This window comes from Podarcis vaucheri (assembly GCF_965113315.1).
Source record: "Podarcis vaucheri genome assembly, chromosome: 3".
Classification (NCBI taxonomy): domain Eukaryota; kingdom Metazoa; phylum Chordata; class Lepidosauria; order Squamata; family Lacertidae; genus Podarcis; species Podarcis vaucheri.
In genome coordinates, this window is record NC_138761.1 from 63,117,834 (window position 1) to 63,131,188 (window position 13,355).

Below are 13,355 nucleotides of genomic sequence, written 5' to 3' on the forward strand. Positions count from 1 at the left end.
ACAAGACTGCTAGCAGTGAAACAATAAGAGAACACAGGGATGGGGGAACAAACATTGCATATACCAGCTAAAACAAGATGTTTCAGACAACTAAAGGCCTCTCAAGGGACTGCAATTGATTTACCCTACATGCGCACCGATAGCTCCTTGCTTTCTGGCAGTTCTTCTTATTTGCTCCCGCGGGTTTTCTACTAGCGAGGTTCAGCTCAACAAGATTTGAAGTCAAGTTATTGTTTATTTATGGAGTAGGGAACTAGAATTTATGAAGGCTTCTTTAGAGCAACTCTGACAAACACATGACTAACACCATAGCCTTCCCCACCCCTGCAATTACACCTTCGCAATATCTATACTTTCTTACTGCTTCTCAAGGCTGGAACATTGTCTATGTGTTCCACTTCCATTGCACATGTTTATTAAATCCAGAAGGCAATAGCTGATTAAAAACTGCTAATCATAGGACATACATATCCTTGTTACCCTGCTCATGTCATCCTTACCACCATGCACCTTTCCCTTTCTCCTTCTCTTCTTATTTCTCTTTCTCAGCAAAGAGATGGAGCCTTTGAAAGTCTCTAACAGCTCAGATGAAACTCAGGGCAGAGCCACAGCATACATTTAAAGCACATCCAACACACGTTTGACACCCATGCCTTCCCCCAAAGACTCCTGGAAGCTGTAGTTTGTTGTGGGTGCTGAGAATTGTAGCTCTGTGGGTGGGAAACTACAGTTCCCAGGATGCTTTGGGGGAAGTCATGGGCTTGAAGTGTGCACTGGATGTGCTTTAAATGTATTGTTATGAGTTTGGGGGGGATTAGGTTGAATGCCTGGGCCCCCTTCTCATTATTGGACTAGCCAGGCCAACTTCCTGGTGAGTTGATAGCCTGAGTGAACAAAGGGGAACAAAATAAAGGGCAACAAAGGTCTGTGTGAGACAGCAAATGGGTGCGGCTCCTCTCCCTCAATTTGCAGGTAGTTGGAAGGACAAGGGCGGAGTTGGGAGCAGAGAACTGGAGTGATGTGAGCTAGAAGCAAAGCAGAAAGCTGGGAAGCAAGAGAGAGATAGAGCAATGTTTGATTGATGTTTGAATCCAAGGCTGTGGCTGTGGGGGAAGCAAGGCCCCCTTGGGGTGTTAATGCTGTGAACGCCTCCATCGTAGGCTCAGTTTGTATATATTATATATACTATATACGCATAAATAAACCATATATCCTAAAGACACCACAGTCTCTGCTGTGCCTCATTTCCAAAAGAAACACAAACCCTGAGTAAAGTGTATACCAGTAAATGCCTAGAATCCCTGGACTCTTGTACTGCTCAGAGACTGGGGTGGTATTCAATAGTGTGGTGTAGATCTGCTGTTTGGAGTACTGGTACTTGCTAGCTCCCAGTGACCAGCTCAAGTTCCTGCCAGCCCCAGGTCTAGCCTTTCTTGCGTTCCAGACTTGAGATCTCACTCCCACCTGTGGACATGTATGCACAGTACAGATCTGGGGCTGGAAGCACCACAAAAAACACTGACCCAAGGCACAGATCCTCATGGACCTTCATTATTCTTACACAGGATGGCAACAAAAGCACCAACAAATCAGAGGAAACATGTAGGCCATAGAGGTAGCCTATGATCAGATGATGGTTTTGAAGGAATTTCTTAGAACAAGCCACACCAGGGATCCTTCCCTGCCCCGCCCCCCATCCCAGTGTTGTAACATACTAGATCTGTGGTTTTTACAGTTCAGTTAATGAAAACTCATGTGACTGGTAATTTAATTGGAGGGTGACACTTTTTTAAAAATGTATTTTTATGTGAATGTTTTACCAGATTCAGCCTTCACTCTGGTGTTCCAGCCCCTCCCTGTCTCTGACAATTCCATACACTCTATCTCCCCTGACTCCTGAAGCAGCCCTCTTTCTTCACTCTACCTGCCACCCTTGGTAGCTCCATTTCTCTCCCCCTCATTTTTCCAGCTGCTCCACTCATGTCACCTAACATGGAGAGACAATATTCCTCAAAGGAAGGAAACGGCATTTTCAACTTCATGTGTGAATCAGCCCTGAGGCTGTTAATATGTGTGTAGAATAGGAGAGGAGGATCTATATAAAACAGAACAAGGTTCCTGTGCTCAAGTGTCTTCCAGTACTGAAAGAAATACATGAATACTGCTGAGATTTGTAGACTTGAAAATATTTATCGTAGAGCGGGGGGAAAGTTGAAACTTTTATTGAACCAAATTCTGCTGGCGCAAACATACAAAGTAAAGTCTCTCGAGTCAAAGCGAAATTATTTACACAGAGAAAGGATGGCAAAAAATAACTATCATGTTTGTTTGTTTTTTTTTTACTATTTTAGCTGGAGCTTTCAGGACTGTTGGCAAGCTTTCACAGAAGACCACTTTGCCACTGATTCAGTAGAGAAAGAAAGTGCAAAACCAACAGACTCATCAGTGCATTTCAAGTTCATGACAGAACTATGGAGAGAAGTCCACCACAGACTTAGAAGGTAAGTAGCAAAATATGGGTGGTTATTGTACTGCCACTTCCTTAAAGCTATTGGATATTCCCCCTGAATGTTTATTGGGACAGAAATGTCATATTAGTTCTTTGAACAAATGACACACGTTTGAAGAACAGTTCAGTTATCCTGAGCAGAGAAGTGGAAGATCATGGAATGTGCTTGTAGAACAGTTTGGTTTGGTTTGTTTGTTTTGGCTGATTCTCTAGTACAATGCTTTCTTCTTTCATGAGACACTCCTCCCATCATTCAAAGCACATTTAAAGCGCACACACCCTCCCAAAGAATCACATAGCATATCCTTCTCAAATCTACAATTCCATGCACCCTTAAGAAACTACAATCTCCACAGAGGCTTCAAGTTAGAAAGAGGGAGCCCTTTCTTCCTTATACACTCATTGGTGTTCTCAAACAAACCAAGGGCTGGACCTCCAGCAGCCTGCAGCCTATAGGAGTCCACTCAATTTCCCTGGGGGGAAACAGGTGTGAGTTGCCCATTTTCCCAGATGGGCAGCACCATCAAGTTCTATAGAGGAATTGGGCTCTCTAATAATCGTCCTACACAGCGGTCATTCAAAATGAAAGTGTTATGCAGTTATCTTGTTTATCTGGTCTCTAAGACATTTTCTATCCCTTGCACAACTCCTCTGAAGTGCTACAGGCCAGAAAGAGATACATCACATAAGACTACTGTGTTGTGCCTCTCAAATGTCACATGGGAAGAGTCTATTAAATACAGACTTTTTCAAGCTTCTTTGTGTGTCTCTGTCCTTCTGTTCTATTACTTTGTTTTGCCTAGAGTAATTGATGCTGGTTTGAAGGCTTCCTCCATTTGAAGGCCTTGTCCAAGCCTGGCTTCAAAATAAAGGACCATTAAAAATAAAGAACAGGAAGTGCCCTGAAGTTGCCCTTCAGGGCTTAGCACCTAGATAACAGACTGAGCAGTCTTCACTCCCCACTGTGGTGAAAGGTATTGTATTTCTACTTAAATTACAGTAATTATTTCTAAATCTGCAGCTTTGTTTATTTACTTGCTCATACATATCTGTGTCCGGGGGAGGGGGCAATATCTTAGTGGCTACCCTAGTTACAAAGATAAAAAAGCAAAACAAAAAAAGAAACCAACATAAGCATGGCCACTGAGGATTCGTGCCTTTAGCTAGTAAACACAGCTAAATTATTTGTAAAATCTCCTGTTCAAACATTAATAACCATTTGGACAGTTTAAAAATGCAATACCTGAGACAAAAGAAAAAGGGAGATCATTATATCATTTTATCCAACACTCATTTGCAGCAATGCATTCACAAAATGATAGAAGGGAAAGGAAAGGCTTAGGTCCCCAAAGAAGTACATTCATTTTCATTATAAAGATATATAACAAAATACACGTTCATGCAAACTTGGCCTTGGTCTGAGAATTCTGTATATTCATTTGTCTGAAAAAATAACGAACATAGAAAGCTATGCTATTCTTGCAGTAACAAAATGTCAACATTGTCATGAACACCTTGCAGAAGCAGCTCTCCAGGGTAACTAACAATCTTCCTTCGTTTTGCAGCTTTAAGAGTCCCCACCAAAGCTTCAAAAAGGTTGGCACATTTGTCATCAGCAAAGAGCACACCAAACTTCACACTCAGTGTCCCATCAGGATCTAGACAAAAGAAATAATTACATTGTGATTATAGACAATAGTTTTATTTCATCGAGCATTAATTCATTGTCTTTTACATGATTTTCATGCATGATTTTACACTTTTGGTCCTATTATTTTAGTTGTCCTGGTGTTTTTTTGTGCTTTGTATGAATTGCTTTTATTTAGGTTTTTAGAATTGCTGTAAAGTGCCTTGTGAACAGTTTTCAGTTAAAAGCAGATCTGAAAAATACTTTTATGACTTTGGGATGTTAGACTACATGCAGAGACCTTTCTAAGGATACAGCAAGTGTTAAAATCCAATAAAGGCTTCTAATTATTGGAACAGTCAGGCCAGCCTCCTGATGAGGTGATCGCCTGGGTGATGGGCCATTAAGGGGAACAAAAAAAGTGGATCTGTGTGAGATGGCAAATTGGTGAAGCCTCTCCCCCCTCAACTCGCAGGAAGTTAGAAGGACAAAAGCAGATTCGAACTCATGGTCCCTTCCAACACTTCAATTCTATGATTCTATATTGAGTACTATTAATACAACCCAAAATCATTTAGGCCTAGTTAAGCTAAAGTAACTCAGGGGTAACTGTAAAAATTCTTGTCACACCTTAAAAACTAAAAAAAAAAAAAAGGTATTATGGCATAAAGCAGGCATGGCCAAACTTGGCCCTCCAGATTTTTTGGGACTACAACTCCCATCATCCCTAGCTAACAGGACCAGTGGTCAGGGATGATGGGAATTGTAGTCCAAAACATCTGGAAGGCCGAAGGTTGAGGGTGCCTGGTGTATATCATCCGTCAAAGTTGAAGGACTTTTGTCTTCTGGGTTTCTGGGGGTTTTCCTGTTGTTATTCTGTCTCTCACAGCTATAATAAACCTACCATTAAAATTATGGACTGGTCATTTCTTCGTCAGAGGGCAAACGGGAAAATTTAGCAGGGGATCAAATACTTTTTTCCCTCACTGTAAACTCCACATTTAGGTAGCACAGAAGCCAATGCAGAGCAGAGCTGCCTTTGCCAGTGAAAGCCAAACACACATACTCTGCTAGTGTTCTTAGCATAGCTAGCTAGGAATTTGCTAGATCAGAGCCCAGGAAAATGGCAGCTGGACAAACATTAACTGGAAATGGGGAGTTCTGAAGACACTTCCTACAGTACGTAAGTCATAGGTGAACCCCAAAACAGAGGTGCTAAAGATAATTCTCCAGACTGGAACAAATTTTGTAACCGTATCCTATCACATTTGAGTTGTTCTCAGAAAATTAAGTACAGAAATCTTGACTGATCCAGTCTCCCACGGTTTGAGAGTGAGGTAGATGCCTAAACCGTTACCGTCTTTCTTTCTTTCTTTCTTAACCACTAAGTTCCAGATACTTACTTTTGGTCCCCAGTCTCCGAATCTCTTCAACTAAAAGGCCGATTTCATGTTCAATGTTCATTGTTGCCTACAAATAAATTATTTAATGGGTTACAACTTGTTCCATTCAGTTTTCTTTCTTTTCTTTTCCAGATCACACCACACTGGATTATTGTGGACTCAGTGCCAGCGGCGGAGAGTGTCTCCATGCCACAAGGGTGCGTGTGCCCACAAACAGAGTCCACTGTGCCCGCCCAGCCCCTATCGCCACTGGAGCAACACCAGTGCTGAGTGACATGGCTGCTGTGCCCTCTTCGTGCCACCCTCTGTGGATCCGAGCCTTGCAAGGCTTCTTGGAGAGGGCAGTGTGGGGCTGCGGCAGCCATGCTTCCCGCGATCCCAGTCTCATGCACAGCCCCAATTACAGCTGCATATTCCTGCATTGCAGGGGGTTGGACTAGTTCAGGCTTCCTCAATGTTTTTGGTCTACAACTAGGGATTGTTGGAACTCCCTATAGCTAGGGCTCCCATGATCCCTAGCTAGCAGGACCAGTGGTCAGGGATGATGGGAATTGTAGTCTCTACACATCTGGAGGGCCGAGGTTCAGGAAGCCTGGAGTAGTTGATCCTCAGGGTCCCTTCCAATGCTATGATTCTGTAATTCACCATCTTTTTACATTTTATTTTTTTAAATTGGCCACCATTAACTCACTTAAATCCATTAATATCAGTGGGTCTACTTGGAGTATGACTTGAGCTGGATACAACCCGCAGGATTTAAATCATTACTTTCCTCAACAAAACACAAGGAAAAACTGGCAGAGTCTTCTCTGATTACTGGTTCTAGATATTTTATGGTCCATGTGCATTTTGTGCTCAGGTTATTGGAATAAGCATTGTTAATTTTGAAACCACAGGTGGTTCAGCTCTGGTCTAAATTGGAGAGACGTGCCATATTTAATTCCAGCATGGCTAATTAAAGGATTGTATTCCATATGCTTTCAGAAAGGGCATGTGTGTGTGAACATGCATGTGTGGCACCCAAAGTGCAACAGGTTGTAATACATAGAACAGAATAGCTGTAATATGTAGAAGAATATCTGCCCATAGGCTGAGAAAAGGTTTAAGCGTTGCTGCTGACACATTACTGTCACTTTAACGTGCTCCACATAGCACATAAAACAACACTAGAGGAGTTTACCATGTGCATCAGGCAGTGCTTATCATGCTACCACATCAAACTTTGATGATAATTTGCTCTGCATTAGAGATATGACCCAATCTGTGTAGTAAGCCCTGAACACAAGTGTTTCATTATATAGTAACGGCAGTCACATGAAGCAATGCAAAGTGAACATGTGGAGGCCAGCCATTAGTTTTATCTTTTTTGTTCCTCTGGTAGGAAAAGAGAAGTTGTTGTTTTTCCAAAAACAATGAAGTTACAGTTGATGGTGGAATTGTGTAAGCTGGTAGCGTGCCATGAGGATTATGCCACACATTACACAGCAGTAAACTAGGATTTGCCACTGGGCGTACATTCAGCAGAGAACTGCAGTCAATGCTGTCTCTCTGATTTGTATACTTGTGGAATATAAGTGTTTCCATACATATTTGTCTCATTGGGTATACATTTTTAAAAGAAACATTGCACATGAAGTGGTTTCACAGTTCCTCTGAAAAAAAAGTGGAAGAGTAAAACGGCCAAACACCAAAAACATAATTTTATCATAGATAGGCAGGTGGTCACAGACCACAGCATCCTGACAACATATGCTGTAACATTACCACCTCCAATGATACTGACCCGCTGAAGCAAATTACTTCTTAAGCCAACCAATGGCATTTTTACTGGATAAAATTATTGTATCTGTATATGAACCGCATATCTGGATACCGCCCTAACATGTCCTGTCAGCACAAGGATTTCTGCTTACACAGCAGAACTTTCCCTCTGTCTTCTCTCCTGCCCACATACCCCACACCCATCCAAAATCTGTACTGAAGAGCTGGGGGAAATCCCAAAACAGATTTAGGGGCTGGGGGATTGAGTTTCATTGTGCCAGCAGAAATCCTTGTGCTGATGGGACAAATTAGTTGGATATCTCCCACAGAATGTCCAGAACTAAACCCTTGAACAGGAGTTGACAGACCTGCAAGTTCTTCTTCAAGAATCAGTCCACAAACTATTACTGCCCCCAGATGATGTTTCAATAGAGACATTCACCTTATCACTTTAACACAGAACACAGAACATATTAGAAGCAGGACAGAGACTTTAGCAGACTGTCTCTTAATTTCCTGTCTGTTCACCATAACCATGATGGCTAAGAAATTGCCATATTTTCAGTTAAGAAGTAGAATCCTAAACATGTCTACTCAGAAGAAACACTGAGTTCAATGAGACTTACTGCCCAGCAAGTGAGTAAATGACTGTAGCTGCTACACACATTTATCACTGTCATGATCCTGCTTCCACAATTACATGAAATGCAACAACTTGGAACAAGTATATTCCCAGTTGAAGACTGGAATAAGAATAAATGTGGCAGGAAGTGGCCAATGTCTCCTTGAATATGTTTCTGTTCACACATTATTCCAAGGTGTTGAAAGGATATATTTATCTCCAAATTTTCACAGAATGCTAAGGCGTGAAGTTGGATCCCAATAGATCAAGAGGCTGTAGAATTGCAACTCCCATCTCCCCTGACCAGTGGCCATGCTATCTGGAAAAAGTGGAAACTGGAGTCTGGGGAACCAGAGATTCCTCACCCCTGCAACAGCTAAATGTTAGTGGGGGAGTTGACTCAGGATGCTGGTCCTAGGAGTGCAGGAGAGGCAGGAAATGGGTTGGTTGTGTTTAGGACCACAAATTCCTTTCGTGTGGGTTAGTTCAGCGCTCTGCAAACCAGTCGCTGAGTAACTTCCTTCCTGATGCTTTGCACACCCTAATTTGGCAATGTTGCCTCTGGGTTCAGATCACGCCAAGGGAGCCTTCCTTGCTGCTGCTGCTGCTGCTGCTCCCACAAACCCTCCTTTCCCAGGCTACCTCGGCAAAACAGCTTTTTGCCTGTGCGCGTCCCCCACCCCACAGGTCACACGCTGCTTTCTTCGTCATTTGCTTCCAAGAGCAGCAGCAAGCCCAGAAGGCGCGCCGCGCGTCAGCTCTTCCGCGAGGGAACCTGTGCTGGAGACTCAATGAGGAGACGGAGGCGGGGCGGACACGGGGAAGTGGGAACTGTTGGCGTGGAAACAACTCGCAGGCGCCGATTGGAGGAAAGCAGACGGCGGCGCACGTGCCGCCCCGGGAGCGAGCCTTGCAGCCCCGACCCCAGGCTTTTTTGCTTGGAAGCCAGCCCCACTCCGCCCACCCAAAATGAGCTTGCTTAGGAATGCCACCCTGGTGCTGCCATTATGCTGAGCATTAAGTCCCGCAAAGCATGTTGATTTATTTTATTTTACTAGGGGGAAGATCAGCCCTGATTCCATATCAGCTGCTGTTGCCTTATAGGGGTGAGAGCCCATCACAAACCCTTAGCAGTAGCAAAGAATCCGGATTTTTTAATTGTTTAATTTAAGAAAAGGAGGGAAGGAGTCTTTAGACCCCTTCCCCACCCCTTTTTCTTAAAATAAAAAATAATACGTGACGCGCACCGGCGGCTTCTTCCTTTCAGTCCCCAACCGCGTGCAGCAGGTCACGTGGGGGACCCCGGTGCGGAAGTACTGCAGGTTGACACGCCGCCTCCTTCCTAAGCAGGGCCAGGGCGAGAGATCCCCGGGCTCCCCAAAATCGCCACCGCCTTGGATCTCAGCGCCAAAAACGCAGGTTTTACTTAATGGCTGCATGCATTCGCCTGTTCCCCCCATCCATGAGCCCCAGCTCTGAGTCGGCTGGCCAACCACCGAGCCCCTCCATGCCGCCGCCGCCGCCCACCACCGGTTGCCGACCCTCGTGGTGCGCCCCCATCTCCACGCTCACCTTGATCAGATTCCCCTGCGCAGGATTCCTTCTCCTCCTTCCTCCGGTTTCTTTGAATGGTTAGAAAGGAGCCGCCTTCGGAAGCAAAGTACAGGAGGAAGTGTGGCTCTCGGAGGGAGTGTCAGAAGGAGGGAAGCTGCTGCCAAAAAAAAAAGGCACGAGAATAGGGTAGGTGCCGCCCACAGAAAGGAACAGAAGCTCTCTTGGGAGAGGGAGAGGAGGTGGGGCGAGCGAAACAGGTACAGAAGCCCTGTCCTCTGTTGTTAGAGTTGCGTGGGCAGACTCCATACTTGCGGGATCTGTTTTGGCCCCGCCAGAACCTGGAGATGCCCCAGCCTGATTCAAAAGAATTTAAAGAATTGTAAGCCCAGGAATTCATTTTGAATACCAGAACTGAACTAAGTCCACAGTCCTTCCACTCCTACTTAACCTATAGAGAGAATATATATATATATTCTCTATATAGTGTAAAGCAGGGGGAACTCATTTTGTTGCTGCCATCGTTAAACTGGTGGGAGTCACATAGAGACCTACTAGTTGATCCAGATCTGCCTTCTGCCCAATGTAAAAGAGGGGATTTCAGCAAAAAAGCTTCTTCTACACAACTGTTCAGAAACCCTTTCATGATTTGTCTCTGGCCACTCTGCTTCTATAATGGGCTTTGGTACAGGATTCACTTCTACAGAGTTCTCCTGGGGAAAGGGTTTGTGGAGTTTTCACAAGTGATGTGTAGACCTACTTTAGGTAAGGTGAGGAACCATCGATCCTGCAGATGTTACTGAACTACAACTGCGTTAGCACCAGTAAGCATGGTCAGTGGCCAGGGATGATGGGAGCTGTAGTTCAGCAACATGGGGGGGGGGGGTTGGCAAAGGTTCTCCACACTTGATATAACAGCTGGTTTGCACCTGTATGTTCATTATATGCTACGGCAGCATCAGTCAATGGTTTGTATGTACAAATAAAAAACTTTATAGATCCAAAAATCATCAACAGCCTGGTGGAGTAGCCCCCCTCCCACTTTCCCAGGGCAGGGGTTCCAACTTGAATAAAATATTGGGGGGATAGGTAAGCCCCACCCTGCATAACTGATCACATGATGTGGTGTGCACACACTATTTGAATGGCAATGCCCATCAACTTTGGGGAGGGGACCCGGCTCCTTCAAATAATTTATGGAAGGTGAAGACCCCTTGGGCCCCAGGAGTTGGCTCCTATGTCCAGCGACTTCAGAAGTTACTGTGTGCTCTGAGAGAAGGTAAAAGTGTGGAAGCCCAGACCAGGAAGCCTGTGCCACCAGCTCTTGAAGTTGGCCTGAGAATATTTTGTACTACTTGTTTATTCTAAAAGTTTAAATTGTAATTATCATATTTTAAATTAGTGATGCATGCCACCCCAATCTTTGAACAGTGTGGGATTCCAAGGGTTTGGTTTCCTTGGAATGAAGGACAGCAGAGACTGTGGTGTCTTTCTGATATATGATTTATTTACACATACAGTAGTACCTTGGGTTAAGTACTTAATTCGTTCCAGAGGTCCGTACTTAACCTGAAACTGTTCTTAACCTGAAGCACCACTTTAGCTAATGGGGCCTCCTGCAGCTGCTACCGCGCCGCCGGAGCGTGATTTCTGTTCTCAACCTGAAGCAAAGTTCTTAACCTGAAGCACTGTTTCTGGGCTAGCGGAGTATGTAACCTGAAGCGTATGTAACCTGAGGTACCACCGTATATGCAACCTGAGCCTATGGTGGAGGGGTTCACAGCATTAACAACCTAGAAGGTCTTGCTTCTCCTGTAGTCACAGCCTTGGATTCAAGCAGAAATCAAGCATGGCTGTCACTTGCTGGATTCTGCCAGTAAGGTAAAGGTAAAGGTACCCCTGCCCGAACGGGCCAGTCTTGACAGACTCTGGGGTTTGTGCGCCCATCTCACATCTATAGGCCGGGGGCCAGCGCTGTCCGCAGACACTTCCGGGTCACGTGGCCAGCGTGACAACGCTGCTCTGGCGAGCCAGAGCCGCACACGGAACGCCGTTTACCTTCCCGCTGGTAAGCGGTACCTATTTATCTACTTGCCCCCGGGGGTGCTTTCAAACTGCTAGGTGGGCAGGCGCTGGGACCGAGCAGCGGGAGCGCACCCCGCCGCGGGGATTCGAACCGCCGACCTATCGATCGGCAAGCCCTAGGCGTTGAGGCTTTAGCCCACAGCGCCACCCGCGTCCCTCCCGGATTCTGCCAGTAGCCTGCTTTTAACCCAGCTCTAGCTCACACACAATTTGGTTTTTTGTCTTTCTCACTATCAGTCAGGTAAGGGAGAGGTTCCTCCCATTTGCAAATTCTTTTCTTATACCAATGACCAATATTTAGGGTCATTACCTCACCAAGAAATCTGTCTGGTTTCATCAACAATGGAATCCCCCAAACTCATAACATCTTAGGTGCCTTAGAAGAAAGGCAACAGATAGATAAATTAACCCAGGCAGACCTTTGATATTGTCTCAGCTACAATACTTTTCAAAATCCTATTCCCAGATTCACCTATGACTTATCAGTTGCTGGGCCTTCCTGTGGCAACAAGCAAGTTATTGACATCCAGAGGAAGAAAAAACTTACATTGCAGAGTTCCCAAAAATAGACCAGAGGCAATTGTACTTCATCCAGCAGAGCTTTACTGCTACTGAAGGCAAATGAGCATAATGGTCACAGATCCAATACACTCAGGATTGGCACGGTCCATAAGAAATCCAGTTGCAGCAGACTTAACCTTAACAACTTATAATAAGACTAAACCTTAACACCATAGCATACAGAACAGAACACCACACTAGAACAGATAGATAGAAAGAGAAAGTGAAACCCACGCTTCTTCTAGCTATATTTTTATAGTCAGCATGACCTTGACAGAAAGAGATAAGAGAACCAGTTTAAACCAGCTGAAGCTATAACCCAAACATCATGAACTTTCTGTCACACAGAGAAGCTTCCAAAACCCTCTTGAATTAATAATAATAATAGCAATAATAATTCATATCCTGTCCATCTGGCTGGGATTCCCCAGCCACTTTGGGTGGCTTCCAACAAAATATTAAAATGCAGTAATCCATCAAACATTAAAAGCTTCCCTAAACGGCTGCAGAACAGGAAAGATCTCTACACATCAGATCAATACTTTCTGTACTAAGAAATGCAAACTGACAGTTATAGCCCACTTAAATTCTAAATGCAGTTGAGACTAACCATGAACTCCTATGTAAGTCAGCTCAGAAGTAACCCCATTGAGTTCAATTAGACTTACTCCCAAGTAAGAGGGTATGGCATTGCCACCTAAGCCCCACTGATCCCAGGACTACTGATTAGACATCCGTAGGACTGCATTGGAAGTGTGTTTTCTGTAGCTCATTCTTCATCATATCACTTAAAAGTTCTTAGCCAGTTTCCCTCCTCTTCTGTTTGGCCAAAATAGTACATTTAGGATCAGGGAGAAGTGGAGGGAGGCCTTTGGGTTGACTCTTAACAGCTTTCAGTCTACAGAGAAACATACAGTGGTACAGTGGTGCCTCGCAAGACGAAAATAATTCGTTCCGCGAGTCTTTTCGTCTTGAGATGTTTTTCGTCTTGCGAAGCACGGTCCGTCGCAACTGCGCCTCTTCAAGCGGCTTTAAGAAAAAAGCGCAAGACGTTTTCATCTTGCGAAGCAAGCCCATAGGGAAATTCGTCTAGCGAAGCAACGCAAAGCCGAAAAACCATTTCGTCTAGCGAGTTTTTCGTCTTGCGAGGCATTCGTCTTGCGGGGCACCACTGTACCTCGGGTTACAGACTCCGCTAACCCAGAAATAGTACCTCGGGTTAAGAACTTTGCTTCA

The 13,355-nt window shown here is 44.6% G+C and overlaps 1 protein-coding gene across 1 annotated transcript; it reads right to left on the bottom strand.

The window, feature by feature from the left end:
* Positions 1-2,206: 2,206 nt before the first annotated feature.
* Positions 2,207-9,703, bottom strand: ABRACL (ABRA C-terminal like). The gene is made up of 3 exons (XM_082216011.1): positions 9,495-9,703; positions 5,540-5,606; positions 2,207-4,167 (listed from the first exon to the last, which is right to left on the bottom strand). The coding sequence occupies exons 2-3, from the start codon at positions 5,598-5,600 to the stop codon at positions 3,983-3,985; spliced, it is 246 nt and encodes an 81-aa protein (XP_082072137.1). The 5' UTR covers positions 5,601-5,606; positions 9,495-9,703; the 3' UTR covers positions 2,207-3,982.
* Between the last annotated feature and the right edge of the window lie 3,652 nt (positions 9,704-13,355).

Coding starts and splice junctions, on each gene's coding strand:
- ABRACL (XM_082216011.1), bottom strand. CDS start 5,600: ATGAACATTGAACATGAAATCGGCCTTTTAGTTGAAGAGATTCGGAGA. Junction 4,168..5,539: donor TCGGAGACTGGGGACCAAAA/GTAAGTATCTGG, acceptor TCTTTTGTCTAG/ATCCTGATGGGACACTGAGT.